Source organism: Protobothrops mucrosquamatus, unplaced genomic scaffold (genome assembly GCF_001527695.2).
Source record: "Protobothrops mucrosquamatus isolate PMUCROS unplaced genomic scaffold, P.Mucros_1.0 scaffold_57, whole genome shotgun sequence".
Lineage (NCBI taxonomy): Eukaryota > Metazoa > Chordata > Lepidosauria > Squamata > Viperidae > Protobothrops > Protobothrops mucrosquamatus.
In genome coordinates this window covers 14,301-28,251 of record NW_015386133.1, presented here as the reverse complement: position 1 = coordinate 28,251, position 13,951 = coordinate 14,301, and the positions used below count along the sequence as shown (strand labels likewise).

General features: G+C 36.7%; 1 protein-coding gene across 1 annotated transcript in view; it reads right to left on the bottom strand.

The window, feature by feature from the left end:
• Positions 1 to 806: 806 nt before the first annotated feature.
• The window catches only part of HNRNPLL (heterogeneous nuclear ribonucleoprotein L like), a 23,566-nt gene continuing 10,421 nt past the window's right edge, over positions 807 to 13,951 (bottom strand). The window contains exons 5-11 of the mRNA XM_015812077.1: positions 13,582 to 13,653; positions 10,374 to 10,591; positions 9,886 to 10,007; positions 8,210 to 8,411; positions 4,528 to 4,585; positions 4,189 to 4,287; positions 807 to 1,533 (exon numbers count right to left, since the gene is read on the bottom strand). Of these exons, the coding sequence (XP_015667563.1) occupies positions 1,478 to 1,533; positions 4,189 to 4,287; positions 4,528 to 4,585; positions 8,210 to 8,411; positions 9,886 to 10,007; positions 10,374 to 10,591; positions 13,582 to 13,653 (827 nt within the window). The 3' untranslated portion in view covers positions 807 to 1,477. The remainder of the gene's footprint in view (positions 1,534 to 4,188; positions 4,288 to 4,527; positions 4,586 to 8,209; positions 8,412 to 9,885; positions 10,008 to 10,373; positions 10,592 to 13,581; positions 13,654 to 13,951) is intronic.

Below are 13,951 nucleotides of genomic sequence, written 5' to 3'. Positions count from 1 at the left end.
AGAGACGGAGGCTCTGCATTGTGCAGGAGCACAAACTTAACATCTAACAGTAAAACCTGAAAGCAGAAAAAGATATAGCAGATACAGGTATTGCAGGTAAGCACTACATTTGCCCTAATGCTTTGTATACCAGCTTACTTTTGTCTTCTTTCCTGGACAGATGGGCCCAGTTCTTAAGAATGAGACTGTAATAAACAGTTACTTTTCTTTCTTCAACGCTCAGAAGCAGTTTAAGGTAGGAGCTCCTGCTTTACTTTGTAGAAAGCAAGTTTCATACTTATTTTCATTAATCAGGTGAGTCAGAACCACTCATAAAGGGGCACATGTGACCCCTTAATGTTGTTAAACTGCAACAGTCCATTTAAATATGATTACAAATATAAGAAAAATCTATTGATTTCCTTTCTTTCTCTGAGCACAACTGTCATTTCAAACCACCTTCAACAAATAAAAACGCAGACAAATAATTTGCACAAACTTGCATATGTTGTAGACTTTTGTTCCTTTTTGACCAGGGGATGTCTAAACAGGTTCTCATATGAAGAATGTTTGATATCCCTAAAATAATATACTTCCCTCTTAGTGGCTGTTTTGGAGGGCATGCAGTACAATATCAACAGGGCGCAAATCAGCTGTTTAGCCAAAACTATAATGGAATATTAGATTGGACTGTGGAAGCAAGTTGAAAAGTTCTATTCACCCATTTCCCTAAAATCACCTCTAATCATTACTGGTTTCATTTTATAACAAGATGGTTAAAGTGAAGAAAACAGAAAACCTATTATTGCGACTTGAGTGTTTATTTTTATTTTGCAATAGTTTCCAGGCCAAGGTTAGCAATAAAGGACATCATGCTAATATAAATGAAAATAATTCTGAAAAGGCAATTTTTAAAAATAAGTTTCCTTCCATTCTGCAAAAAGGTATTATTTTTTTTCTCGTGAAATTCCTTTTTAAAAATCATATATTACATTACTAAAAATCAGTATGTGTAATTTGGAAAGAATTTGTACATGTAATTTTGCCTTAGAATTGTTGTAACATATACAATTTAAAATTACTAACAGTAACCATGAATTTTACAACTAATATCCTAAAATAATTATCCTTTTTGCATTTATACCAGAATGAAAAATAACCACTGTAAATGAAATGGCAATGTTACTGTGATATGGAAAACTGGTTTAAAATCTAGATCCGTATCCAATTGATATGCACACACTACTACCAAGGCAGTCAAACCCGGTAGTTAACAGTTAAATGGGTTAATATGCACTATATTATACACAGATATATTTATTTTTTTGGAGGAAAAAAGGAAACATTTGGCATTTAAACACATTCATGTATTACAAAACAAATAAACCAGTTAAACTGAAACAAGGAAACAGGGCAAATATTTTAGAATCAATGAACCACGTATCATCTCAGGTTTGTAAATAAAGGCAAAAGGAGTCCGTAGCATGCCGTCTTTTGTCTACAGATGGGAAGAAGTAGAGAAGCAAAGCTTCAAGGTATACGGGTTAGAGCCATCTGTAAAATGCAAAAGGAAACTCAAGAGTTAGAAAAAAAATTTTACTCTTTAAAACAGCATGCTCGATTAAGATTATATTTTTTTAAGTACAAGTGATACAAATTGAGATGGAAAAATAGCAAACTACTGTGAGCTTATTTTCTATAAACACAGTTTTATAGAAATATGGCATTTTTTTTTTACTCTACAGAGAGCAATATACCTGCATTTCCTGACAACTACATTTCTCTCACAGAAATATCACATGAATACAACATTCAAAATGCAGTATCTTCTTGCTGGGAAAATACAATATTTTAGTTTGCAAATAAAACCACAACTGCTGTTAGGACAGTTGCATGGGGTAGATCAGTTTTTTTCTAAGTTTTAAGTCTTCGAAATAGGCAATGTCATAGGTTTAAACAGTGGGTCACAATTCCTTAGTGGTCTGTGAGAAAATCAGAAGGAAGTCACAACTGTGGGAGAGCTTGTACATCAAAGCTAAATCACTGCCTAGACATGCTGGCTCGCCCAAACACAACTGAGAGCAAGCGTAGCAGGCAGTCCGATACCTTACACAGGCAAAGAGAATCATTGGCAGTACTTGTTTCTGCTCTGCCTGGACAGCTATTAATTAGCTCTTTCAAGAAAACTGGATTGTTTATTTCTAATTAAAAGATAGTATTTTATAAATTGCAAGATTCTAACATGGTTTTGTTTGATATATAGATCAACATGGAATTAGTAAAAATAAATAGTATACCTACTTTCTGCTGAACACTAATCCAATTAATTTTTTTTCTGAGGTGGGGGAACAGAAATTAATTTGCCATTTACATCACCAGTTTGAAAATTACTGGACTATATCACAGAACTAGATTATTCTTTCACAGTCAACCTAATCCTTTACTACATAGGAGCAAAATTTGTTGTTTGCCTCTGCTTTAAACTTGGATGTATAGTAGTGGCCAAAATTGTGGAAACATTTTGGAAAAAGTGTATTTTTGAGGTTTGATGGCTAATAACACCACTTTTTTTTAGTAGTACCATAAAATTATATATCAATGGAAAGATAATTTAATCAAGAATGTAATGCAACAAAGTTTGTTCTATTAGCTGTACTGTATTCTATGAAAAGTTATAGCCAAATAACCAGAAAAAGGAAGCACAACTTGCTTAGGTTGATATCAGGTAGCTTTCCTTCATCTGATTGTAGCCAATGAGCCTGAGTGTTTAGAGAGCCAATCAGGTGTCATCTTGTTTTGGCAATGAGCCAATCAGATCACAGTAGGATTCAGTTACTGATGTCATGTATTGAAGCTGAGAGGAGGACATTTGGCAATGTGTTATGTGATCGCTATCAAGCTGGTTGGGTTTTTTTGTGTTCTTTCATTTAGTGAGCTTGTAAAACGTAATAAAATTAAAGTAATGGTGCAAAGAGTTGACTAGTTGTCCAGAAAGCAATGTAAAATAGTATTATTAAGTGACAAGGCTACAGTTATAAAGAAATTAGAAGAAAAATTGGTGGAAACTTAACCAAAGGTGGCATTTCTACTGTACACTTTTCCCAAAAGGTTTCCACAATTTTGGCCACTACTGTAGGTATAAGCATCTTTATCACTGTTGATGATACTATCTTAACAGTTACAATTCTATATATATTTATCTAACACAAACACTATGCAAGTATGTGTGTGTATATTTATTTCTAATGCACTTACATAATTATTAAAATAATTCACAACATTGTTTTACCATAATTGCTAAAACAAATAGTATCATTATCGTAATTGCTAAAGCAAACTTCTCTAGCTACTGGATATTTAACATGCTTTCTTAACTATTTTAAAAGACAGCTTTTCAGGTATGCTGAGGATTTGTAGCACTGTTTTTCAAATATAAACACACTAGCTGTACCCAGCCACGCGTTGCTGTGGCTCAGTCTGGTAAAAGCGTGTGTTGCTTTTACGTCCAACAGATGGCACTGTTTTTCAAAAAAAGCATGTTTTTACCTGTCACACGTGTGACATCTATATAATATAGGTATATAAAAACACGCGTGTATTCGAATGCAACGTTGTGTCAAAATTTCAAAGCAATCGGTGAAGAACTTTCGGAGATTTAAGATTTTGAACAAATGAACATTTACATTTTTATTTATATAGATATAGATAGAGAAAACCTCTGACCATAATGGAACAAAATTACTGTCCTCTCCCAAGAAAGTCCATCTAGCAGGACCAAAAATGGCCTTCTCTGTGGTGGCTCTGTAACATCACCCTTGGGGAGATAAAGTTGGTCACCACTTTGACACTCTTTTGAAAGGCCCGAAGATGTGGTTCTGCCAAGAGGCCTGGGGGCCAAAGAGTAATATGGAGCACGTCAAGTGGCAGGCTTGATTGTTGTTGTTTCTATATTGTTTTTGTACTGGGGTTTTACCTTTGTAAGATGCTGGGAGTCACTTGGAATTAGTTGGGTGACCATATAAATTGTCATCAATGAATCAATCACTCAATTAATCAATCAATCAAATAGATTAAAATGCAGTAGGCCCAAAGGCATTATGAATGTAATTTCTGCAAATTATACTTCCCAGCCCAACATTATCTAATTAATAAAAAACAATAACATCCCCAGCAAACATGATGTGAAGATTATTTCACAGTGATACTTACTAGGCACTCTTATCTGGTAGTGATTGAGTACTGTAAGAGCTTCCACTGCATCTGTCTTGCATTCCCATTCCAAGAGACCAGAAAGTGTTTTAGCTGATGCTGGAAAAACAAGAGTTAAAATGTTTTGTTTTGCTTTATTTTTCTCTGTCCGGAATCATTTGCCTAGTTTTTTTTTTAATATTTTTTTAAAAAATGCAAAGTTAAATTGTTTTCTATCACATTAAAGGCATATTTAATCCAACAATACCCCCAAAAAACTGCCCATGAGAACACCATAAGCACACCCAATCATGGCTAATATCCACTGATGCTGTTCTCCTTCAAGTAATATTTACTTACGTTTTGGATCAAATACTTTATATTTGATAAAAGATAGGACTTCATGATCATCACACAACTATAACAAAACAAAACACAAGAAAACAAAAATATATTTGCTAAGCAGCAAGACTCAATGCTAGAGTAATTCAAAGATACATCATTATGAAGTACTTCCATTAAATATCCTGGCTGCCCTAGATTAAGATAACAAATATTGAATGATTACAATGTGGCAGGGTACAAATTTGATACATGAAAAATAACTTCAGGTAATCCTTGCTTAATAACCACTCAAAGTTACAGAAGCATTGGGTCTGAAATAGAGGTCTGGTAGTAGCAGCAGAAGCAGCAGCAGCTGGCTGAAAGTACTGAAGCAGAGTAGTGCTGTACCGGGTAGCCTAAACGGCAGAGATGAAGGGAGATAGGTGGGGGAGTTGAAGAGGGTACAGTCCCTAAACTTCAAGTGGGGATTTATGACAAAGTAGACATCCCTGAAGGACTGGGGAATAGTACTGCAGTCAGATTGATAGCTAGAGGGTGGATTCCAGATGACAAAACCATTCCCAAAAAAGGAGAGATCATGACAGCCGCTCCTTGAGAGCAGACAGCAGAAACCACAATTTTTGCAGTCAGCTTGTGAGTTGAGTGACTGAAAGTCGAGGGATTTCAATCAAGGTCACAACCCCTAATGTAGCTAGTAACACAAAGTTTGTCAAGCTTCATTTCTTTATCATTTCTACAACTATCGAATTGCTCTTCAATTATCAGAAACCCTCAGAGAGGCAAATTTTACAGCACTCACCAAGTGAGCTTCCTTCAATCCTTAGCAAAAGAAGTTTTAAATACAAGATTAAGGACTTTAAAAAAAATGTTTGGAACAAACAGCAAAATGGTGAATAGAATGTTCATTTTGGGAAGTGGTAAATGAATTAAGAGTGCAGATGGATAAGAAATATGATTTTGACAATAATTATAATAATCCTTCCCATGGGAAAATGTCATTGCTTTGAATTCCCCCCAAAAATCAGACTTTGAAGGTTGAATGCTGGATAGAACAAAAAGAAACTAAAGCTTATAATTAAAGGAAGCTATTTAAATTTGATTACTAATACAGAATGCAGCAAAATACTTTAATTGTATATTTTAAAGTATAAAGGCATATTGAACGATATTTGTGAACAATGGACTCAGAAATTAATTTTAAGCATATCTGTCATTATAGACTGTCCTTAAAAGATGTTATGGAAGAACATGTTTTACCAGATAAAACTGAGACTGATAGGAAAGTGGATTTAAAATTGACAGACTACAAAAAGATATGTAAAAAGATGTTATACTGGATATACAAATGAAACCAGCTGTCTTAATAATTAAAAGGATTATACAAATAGCAAACTAAAAAATGACTTGGATAATTTTCCTATTTTGGATTTACAAAAGAGACCTGTTAAACGTTTGAAGGATTTTGTGAGAAAAGACAAAGAAAAAATGAAAAGAAACTGAGGATATTATTTAAAGGAATTAAAGAGCAAGATTATTATATGGAAAAGGAAGGAATATAAAATTAGTTTATCTGATCAAGATTAAAATAGTTATGTTGTTATCTCTGGTAACCCTTAATAGGCTTTTGCTGATCAGAACTGAATAATGAACCTTTAAGCACCTTTAGACATTTGTCTCTAGATAAGAGATGAGATAGGGAAAGAAGAGATCATTTGTTGTATTTTAACAGAAGGTAATAAGTTATTAAAAATATTTATACTATTAGTATAATCAAGTGAGAAAACATTTTGTGTCTTTGCACTTTTTATTTGTTCCTTATTTTCTCTAATTTTCTCTGAATTTAGTTTATATTTGCTTTTACTAATGTAATTGAAATTTTCTATTAAAAATATTATATAAAAAGAGGGTGCATTCTTTTATTTTACCAAGGTTCAGGGCTGAGAGGGACTAAGCTGGGAATGACTTGGATCAGGGTGAGCCCTTGCCTAATGACCTCTGGGATTCACTTCACAATGCCAATGGGTACTGCTGGGATTGGTCATTAAGCAGTGTGGTCACCTGACATTGCACTTTACAACTGCCTTAATTAGCAATGGAATTCCTATCCCAATTACTATAATACCAAGAATTATCTGTAATGACTGAGCAAAAAAATGCGGGTTAGACAGCATCACCACCAGATGGATCCGTATCTGGCTGACTGGCCGTACTCAGCGAGTGGTCCTCAATGGAACCGCGTCTACATGTAGGGAAGTGTGTAGTGGGGTGTCCCAGGGCTCTGTTCTGGGCCCAGTGCTTTTCAACATCTTTATCAACGATTTGGACGAGATAGATGGGGAACTCATCAAATTTGCAGACAACACCAAGCTGGCAGGAATAGCCAACACTCCAGAAGACAGGCTTAGGATACAGGAGGATCTGGACAGACTTGAACACTGGGCGCTATCNAACAAAATGAAATTCAATGGTGAAAAAAGTAAGGTTCTACATTTAGGCAAGAAAAACCAAATGTACAGGTATAGTATAGGGGGTACCTTGCTCAATAGTAGCAACTGTGAGAGGGATCACAAGAGTCCTAGTGGACAGTCATTTAAATATGAGCCAGCAGTGTGCTGCAGCTGCCAAAAAAGCCAACACAGTGCTAGGCTGCATTAACAGAGGGATAGAATCAAGATCACGCGAAGTATTAATACCACTCTACAATGCCTTGGTAAGGCCACACTTGGAATACTGCATCCAGTTTTGGTCACCACAATGTAAAAAAGATGCTGAGACTCTAGAAAGAGTACAGAGAAGAGTAACAAAGATGATTAGGGGACTGGAGGCTAAAACATATAAGGAAAGGTTGATGGAATTGGGTATGTCTAGTTTAATGAAGAGAAGGACGAGGGGGGACATGATAGCAGTGTTCCAATATCTCAGGGGCTGCCACAAAGAAGAGGGAGTCAAGTTATTTTCCAAAGCGCCTGAAGGCAGGACAAGAAGCAACGGATGGAAACTAATCAAGGAGAGAAGCAACCTAGAACTAAGGAGAAACTTCCTGACAGTTAGAACAATTAACCAGTGGAACAACCTGCCTCCAGAAGCGGTGAATGCTCCAACACTGGACATTTTTAAGAAGAATCTGGGCAGTCATTTGTCCGAAATGGTATAGGGTTACCTGCCTGAGCAGGGGGTTGGACTTGATGACCTCCAAGGTCCCTTCCAACTTTTTTATTTTTATTATTTTTATTTTTATTTTTATTTTTATTTTTATTTTTATTTTTATTTTTATTTTTATTTTTATTTTTATTATTATTATTATTAGGAAGGACAAGTGCTTCATCACTACAGATCAGGGCGGTAAGTTTGCCTTCAGCTACAAACTGTTGTAGACCTATTTTACATTTATGTTTACACATAAATCAATGAGCAAAAAGTTTATTTTGCCTTACAGCTTGGTTTTTTTGAGAAAAAAAATGTATTTCATTTAAGAGAAAAGTTGTAGAATTTTAATATCACCTGAGCTTGACTATTTCTATGCTGATAATTTAAAGCATAATTCAGCAGTCACTATGATGACGTATATAGGCTTCATAGTACCATGGCAATGATTGGTGTTGCTTGTTTATAAATTAATGAAGAATTAGATTTTGTAGCTGGATTATTTTAAAATTTTGTAGCTGGATTATTCTTTAAAACCATGGTCTATTCTTACCTTTACAAAGGTCTCTTCAGTCACACATAGGGGCACATTATAGTAATGCAATACACAAGAAGGTGGCTGGATGATGTTCTTGGATGCTTGGCCAGCACTTGTAAAACGATTGTTCTTGCTCATTGCAAAGTCTTTGTAACTGCTTGTCCCATCTTCCAGCTCAAATATTTGACTAGGGACAACTGAATGCTGCTTGGATACACTGCAATTAAAATGTAGACTTAAGAAAACTCCCTTCACATTCAAATAAGAAAATTTTACTTGATTAGTTTAATTATAGTCTAATATAATTTAATAGATAGATAATTGTTGTAGTAAAACATATTTTATCAAATTACAGGGGAAGGTCAATGAAATTATGATTATTATTACTCTGTTGTTTTGCACGTACACTGAGAGCTTTTGCACCAGAGACAAATTCCTTGTGTGTCTAATCACACTTGGCCAAATAAAGTATTCCTATTCCTATTCTAGTCTAATCCAGTTCATTCCATTCCATTATTCTACTCTACTCTATTTATTTATTTATATATTTATTTTTCATATTTTTAACCGCCCCTCAGAGAGGGACTCTGGACAGTGTACAATACAATGAATAAAATTAACATTAAAATCAGAATAATTTAAGATTAAAAAGTTTTAAAATTATAAAAATAACAGTATAAAACAGTGATGGCGAACCTTTTAGAGACCGAGTGCCCAAACTGCAACCCAAAACCCACTTATGCATCATCGGGTGCGGGTTGGGTGTGGCCCATTGGGTGGGCGTGGCTGCGGTGGTAACAGCAGACTGGGTGGAACTAAAAAGTTCAATCAATCAATTCCAACTTTGCAAGATTTTTTTTCCCCCGCAAGAAGTTGAAATTGACTGATTGATTGAACCTTTTTTTTTTGTACATGGCGGCGGAGGCCTAAAGCGAAAAGGTTTTATAAAACCCAGCTGAAGGCCTAGGACTGGGGTGATAGCGCGCATCCCCACAGAGAGGACTCTGAGTGCCGCCTCTGGCACCCGTGCCATAGGTTCGCCACCACTGGTATAAAATATCAAAAGGTGAAACATTCCACTGTGACAGGACGTCCACTGCATCACTCCACTCAGGATGAAGACATATAGCTGCATATCATCAGTATAGTGATGATACCTCATCTGGTGATAGATGATATCACCCAGCGTTTTTATGGAAGGAGCACCGACCTCTGTGGCACCCCACAAAGGAGGGCAGTGAGCTGGACCTCTCACTCCTTATTAACATTGATTGGGACCAGCTTTGGAGGAAGGAGGTGAATCAGCATAAAACTGCCATCCACTCCCAATTTCTTAAATTGCCCCAGAAGGATACCATGGACAATGGTATTAATAGCCAAAGACAGGTCAAGAAAAGCAAGGATGAGGCACCACCTCCATCAAGTTCCCACCAGAGATCATCAATGAGTGCAACCTATAAAGTTTCGGTGCCATATCTGAGCCTGAAACCTGACTAAAAAGGATCCAAAAAATCCATTCCTCCAGGATCCTCTGGAGTTGCAAATTAATGAAGAGTCAAATGACATTTTGTAAATGCATAAAAAGGGATTTTCTCCAAACTAAATTCAATTTTCTACATCTACATCATTACTTGACACATTTATCTTAAATTGGTATTGATATTAAAATAAAAATTGTGACGCACACCTACCAAACATTTAATCTCTTCCCAAATAATTTGACATTATTGAGATGTGTGACTGCTCTTTCAACAGCATACTCGTCACCCATTTCCACTAATGCAGTGCCTGGAATAGTCTTCATAAATTTCACCTGTAATATTTAAAATTATAAATAATTCAATTTAAAAGATAGGACATTTTTCAGTTTTAGCTGGAAGATACATAACAATGACTTGTCTTCAAAGAAATGTACTGTCCTTTTAAAAAGTCATACACAAGCCTTTTCCAGCAAATGGCTGCATTTGAACTTTTGGTAGTCAACTGAAGGCTACACCAAAAAACTGGGTGAGATCAATTAAAACAAAAGCTTCAACTTTAGTCTTAATGCAATTATTTCATTATATTATAATAAAATTGCAATTCAATGAACAGTATTCAGAGGCCACACTTCTGGCTTTGGTGGGGTAATTGTAATGCATTTTTGCTTTACAGTCACATTGCTAGACGTTTAATTTACCTTTTCGATATTTCCATATAAACAGAACAAGTTGAAGACTCTTGAGCAATTCATCTTTTGCTGGTGCAAACCACTGACCATGACAACAGATCCCGAGGGGTTTCCTCCATGCATGTAAGATGAGGAGGCTTGGGGAAGTGGATAAGCAACAAGCTCTGGAGTATCCCGAGATGCCATTCTATACCGACTTGGTAAAGGTAACAGAGGACCATGTGATCCTAAAGAAAAAAATACTCCCTAGTTAATAAGTTTAGAATATTTAAATAAACAATGGATCAATTAAATATACCATTACAAAATCACAGCAACATGTCTTATTTAGTGATGTTTCATTAATTAGTAAAACTCAGTTTTTAATAGTACAAGTAATCCTCAACTTATGACCACAATTGACCCAAAATCTGTTACTAAAGAAAACAGTTATTAAATGAGTTGCCCCCTTTTACCTTTTTTGCCAGTTGTTAAACAAATCACTACAGTTGTTAAGTGAATCATGAGGTTGTTAAGCGAATAAAGCTTCCCCGTAGATTCTGCTTGTTGGAAGCCATGTGGGAAGGTTACAAATGGTGATCACATGACCCCAGGACAATGCAACTGTCATAAATGCCAGGTCCAAATTTTAATCATGGGAATGCTGCAATAGTTGTAAGTGTGAAAACCAGTCATGTCACTTTTTTCAGTGCTACTGTAACTTCAAAAGTTCACTAAACGAATGGCTGTAAGTTGAGGATTACCTGTATACAGGTAGTCTGTGATTTACAACCATTCATTTAGTAATATTTGAAGTTACAATGGCATTGAAAAAAGTGACTTACGGCCAGTCCCTAATGGAATGTGTGGATGACCTTGGGGAACAAAGGGAAAAGATGCTATCTAGGAAACAATCAGACAAGAGAAGCAAGAGCCACTACCAGCTTAATGGCAGGAGAAAGAAATTTTCTCTGCCCTAATGATCCAGCATTTAAAAGTGGATGATAGGAAGTCTGTATCTTCAGATTTGCAAGATTCTGTTAATGTGGCCTTACAATAAAATAGAACTAGTCCCTCTAGTCATGTTTCCTGTCTGGTTTACCTGGGAAGCTGTCATCACATTTACAACTGTCCCAGTGTCCGATCTGGGTGCTTGGCAATTGGCATGCATTTACAACAGTTGCATTATCAGGGAATCACATTATTTGCAACCTTCTCAGCTGACATCAGACAAGCAAAGTAACTAAAAGAGTTACCATGTGGCAAGATGGGCGGCTAATAAATTTTACAATAAAGTCAATGCAGGAAGTCAAATTTGCTTTAACGACTGTATAACTCACTTAACAATTGAACTGCTTAACAATGAAAGTAGCAGACCACTGTTGGAGTCAAGGACTATTTGTAAAGCAAAACTTGCAGCTTTGATTTTATTCCTACAACTTTTTAAATACTCAAGAGTGAATACTAAATGAACAATGTTCCACTAAATTTTTAACTTTACTTTTAAATATTATAAAATAAAACTTGTGGCTTTGATTCCCAGAACCTTTTTAATATGCAACTACTGAATAATCTTGTTAAGTTCAAGATATGTTTCTAACGGAGTTAGAATTGGCAGTATCACTTGTAATGGAATGGCAGAACTTACCTAACCCTGGGTTATATAAACAGAGGCATACATTCAAGATCACGCAAAGTATTAGTACCGCTAATAAGACCTAGTAAGACTGCACCTGGAATACTGCAATCAATTTTGGTCACCATACTATAAAAAAGATGTTGAGATCTTGGAAAAAGTTCAGAGAAGAGCAACTAAGACGATCAAAGGCCTGGAGACTAAAACATATGAAGAACGGCTGCAGGACTTGAATTTGGCTAGTCTAAAGAAAAGAAGAAATAGGGGTGACATGATAGCAGTATTCCAGTATTTGAGGGGCTGCCACAAAAAAGAGGGGGTCAAACTATTATCAAAAGTACCAGAGGGCAAGACAAGAAACAATGATTGGAAACTGACCAAAGAGAGAAACAACCTGGAATTAAGGAGAAACTTCCTAACAGTAAGGACAATTAATCAGTGGAACAGCTTGCCGTCAGAAATCACTGGAGATTTTAAAGAAGAGACTGGACAGTCACTTGTCTGAAATGGTATAGGTTCTTCCTGCTTGAGCAGGAGGCTGGACTAGACCACCTCCAAGGTCCCTTCCAGCTCTATTCTATTCTATTCTAACTCGTGGGAGTGAATCTCGTACCTCGAACGAGATCACTCCCTTGCTCGTTAAGACGCGGCTCGTTAAGTGAATATGAGGTATCTCAGGGTGGGGAAGGCCATGGTGGGCCTAGTGATGGAACAGGCCCCCAAGGTCTTCCCGACCCACTAAGATACTTCCTGCTTCCCTCTCCCTTCCTGCCGCACCAGACTCACCTTGAAAAAAATCTGTCTCCTCTATGCCGCAGTTCCTGCTGCCTCCTGGATCTGAGGCTGGGAGATGCTTCCGCAGCTCTCCGACAGCCTTCTCCAGGCTGCTTCCGTCCAGAAATGGGACATCGGAAGACCACAGAAACATCCCCTGGCCTCAGATCCGGGTGACAGCGGCCCGGAAAAGGCCTCCGGTGCCTGAATCGGGCCGTGGAAGCGTTCCCTGGCTTCAATTCCATTCTCTGTTGCAGAGAACAGAGGCCTAAATTACCAAGAGATCTCGCCTCACTGATCTCGCATGATCTTGCATTACTTTAGGCCTCCATTCTCTGTGAATGCACTGAAGGCCTGGAGCAGCCAAGAAAGCAAAGGATCTCGATCTTCGCAAGGTGAGTATTGAAGGCCTAGTGCCTAGGGAGGCCCGGGTTGGAGTGGGGAGGGAGGGAATAACCAGGGTGAATAGTGCAATGCCACTGCAGTCACTCGTAAGGGCGAACGATTGCCATGGTGCTGCAATATTTGTAATTTCGGGACTTGCTCGTAAGCACTAGGGGGCACGTATCGTGTAACTTCAAACAAGTGTTAAATGAACGCTTGTAACTCGGGGATTACCTGTAATTTATAGATAAGAACATAAGGCAGGGAATTGTAACAAACTGAACAGCTGCTTTAACCTAAAAATAAAGATTATCCCTTCTACGTAGCAGTGAGAACAATTTCTTTCATATAGAAGACACAGATAATGAAAACAGGTGTGTTTTCAATATAAATCCCTAGCGATGTATGAATAATTTTTATGAAATTTATAAAAAAGGAACTTACCATAGCCATCATGTCTAAATGATGAGGGATGTTCTCCCAAAATAGCTTGCCTCTGTCGGCCTTTCCCTCTATCTAAAGAATAAGAGAGCATTGGTTTTTTTAAAATAAAAAACCCTCTCAAAATATTGGGATTTTATCAATTAAAACAATATATTTGTTGATTAAAACTTAGCAGCAACTCTGCTAGATCTGATCACATGTCCACCAGTCAAATATTATATTTCCAACAGTATGGTTAACCAGATATTTTTAAGGTTCTACATTTGGGTATTTTGGTCAGATAGTCATTTAGACTGACTTGTTCTAATACAAAAATACACCATAATTATTGTTAGGACACCAGAAATATAGTTGTTATTAAAATCACATC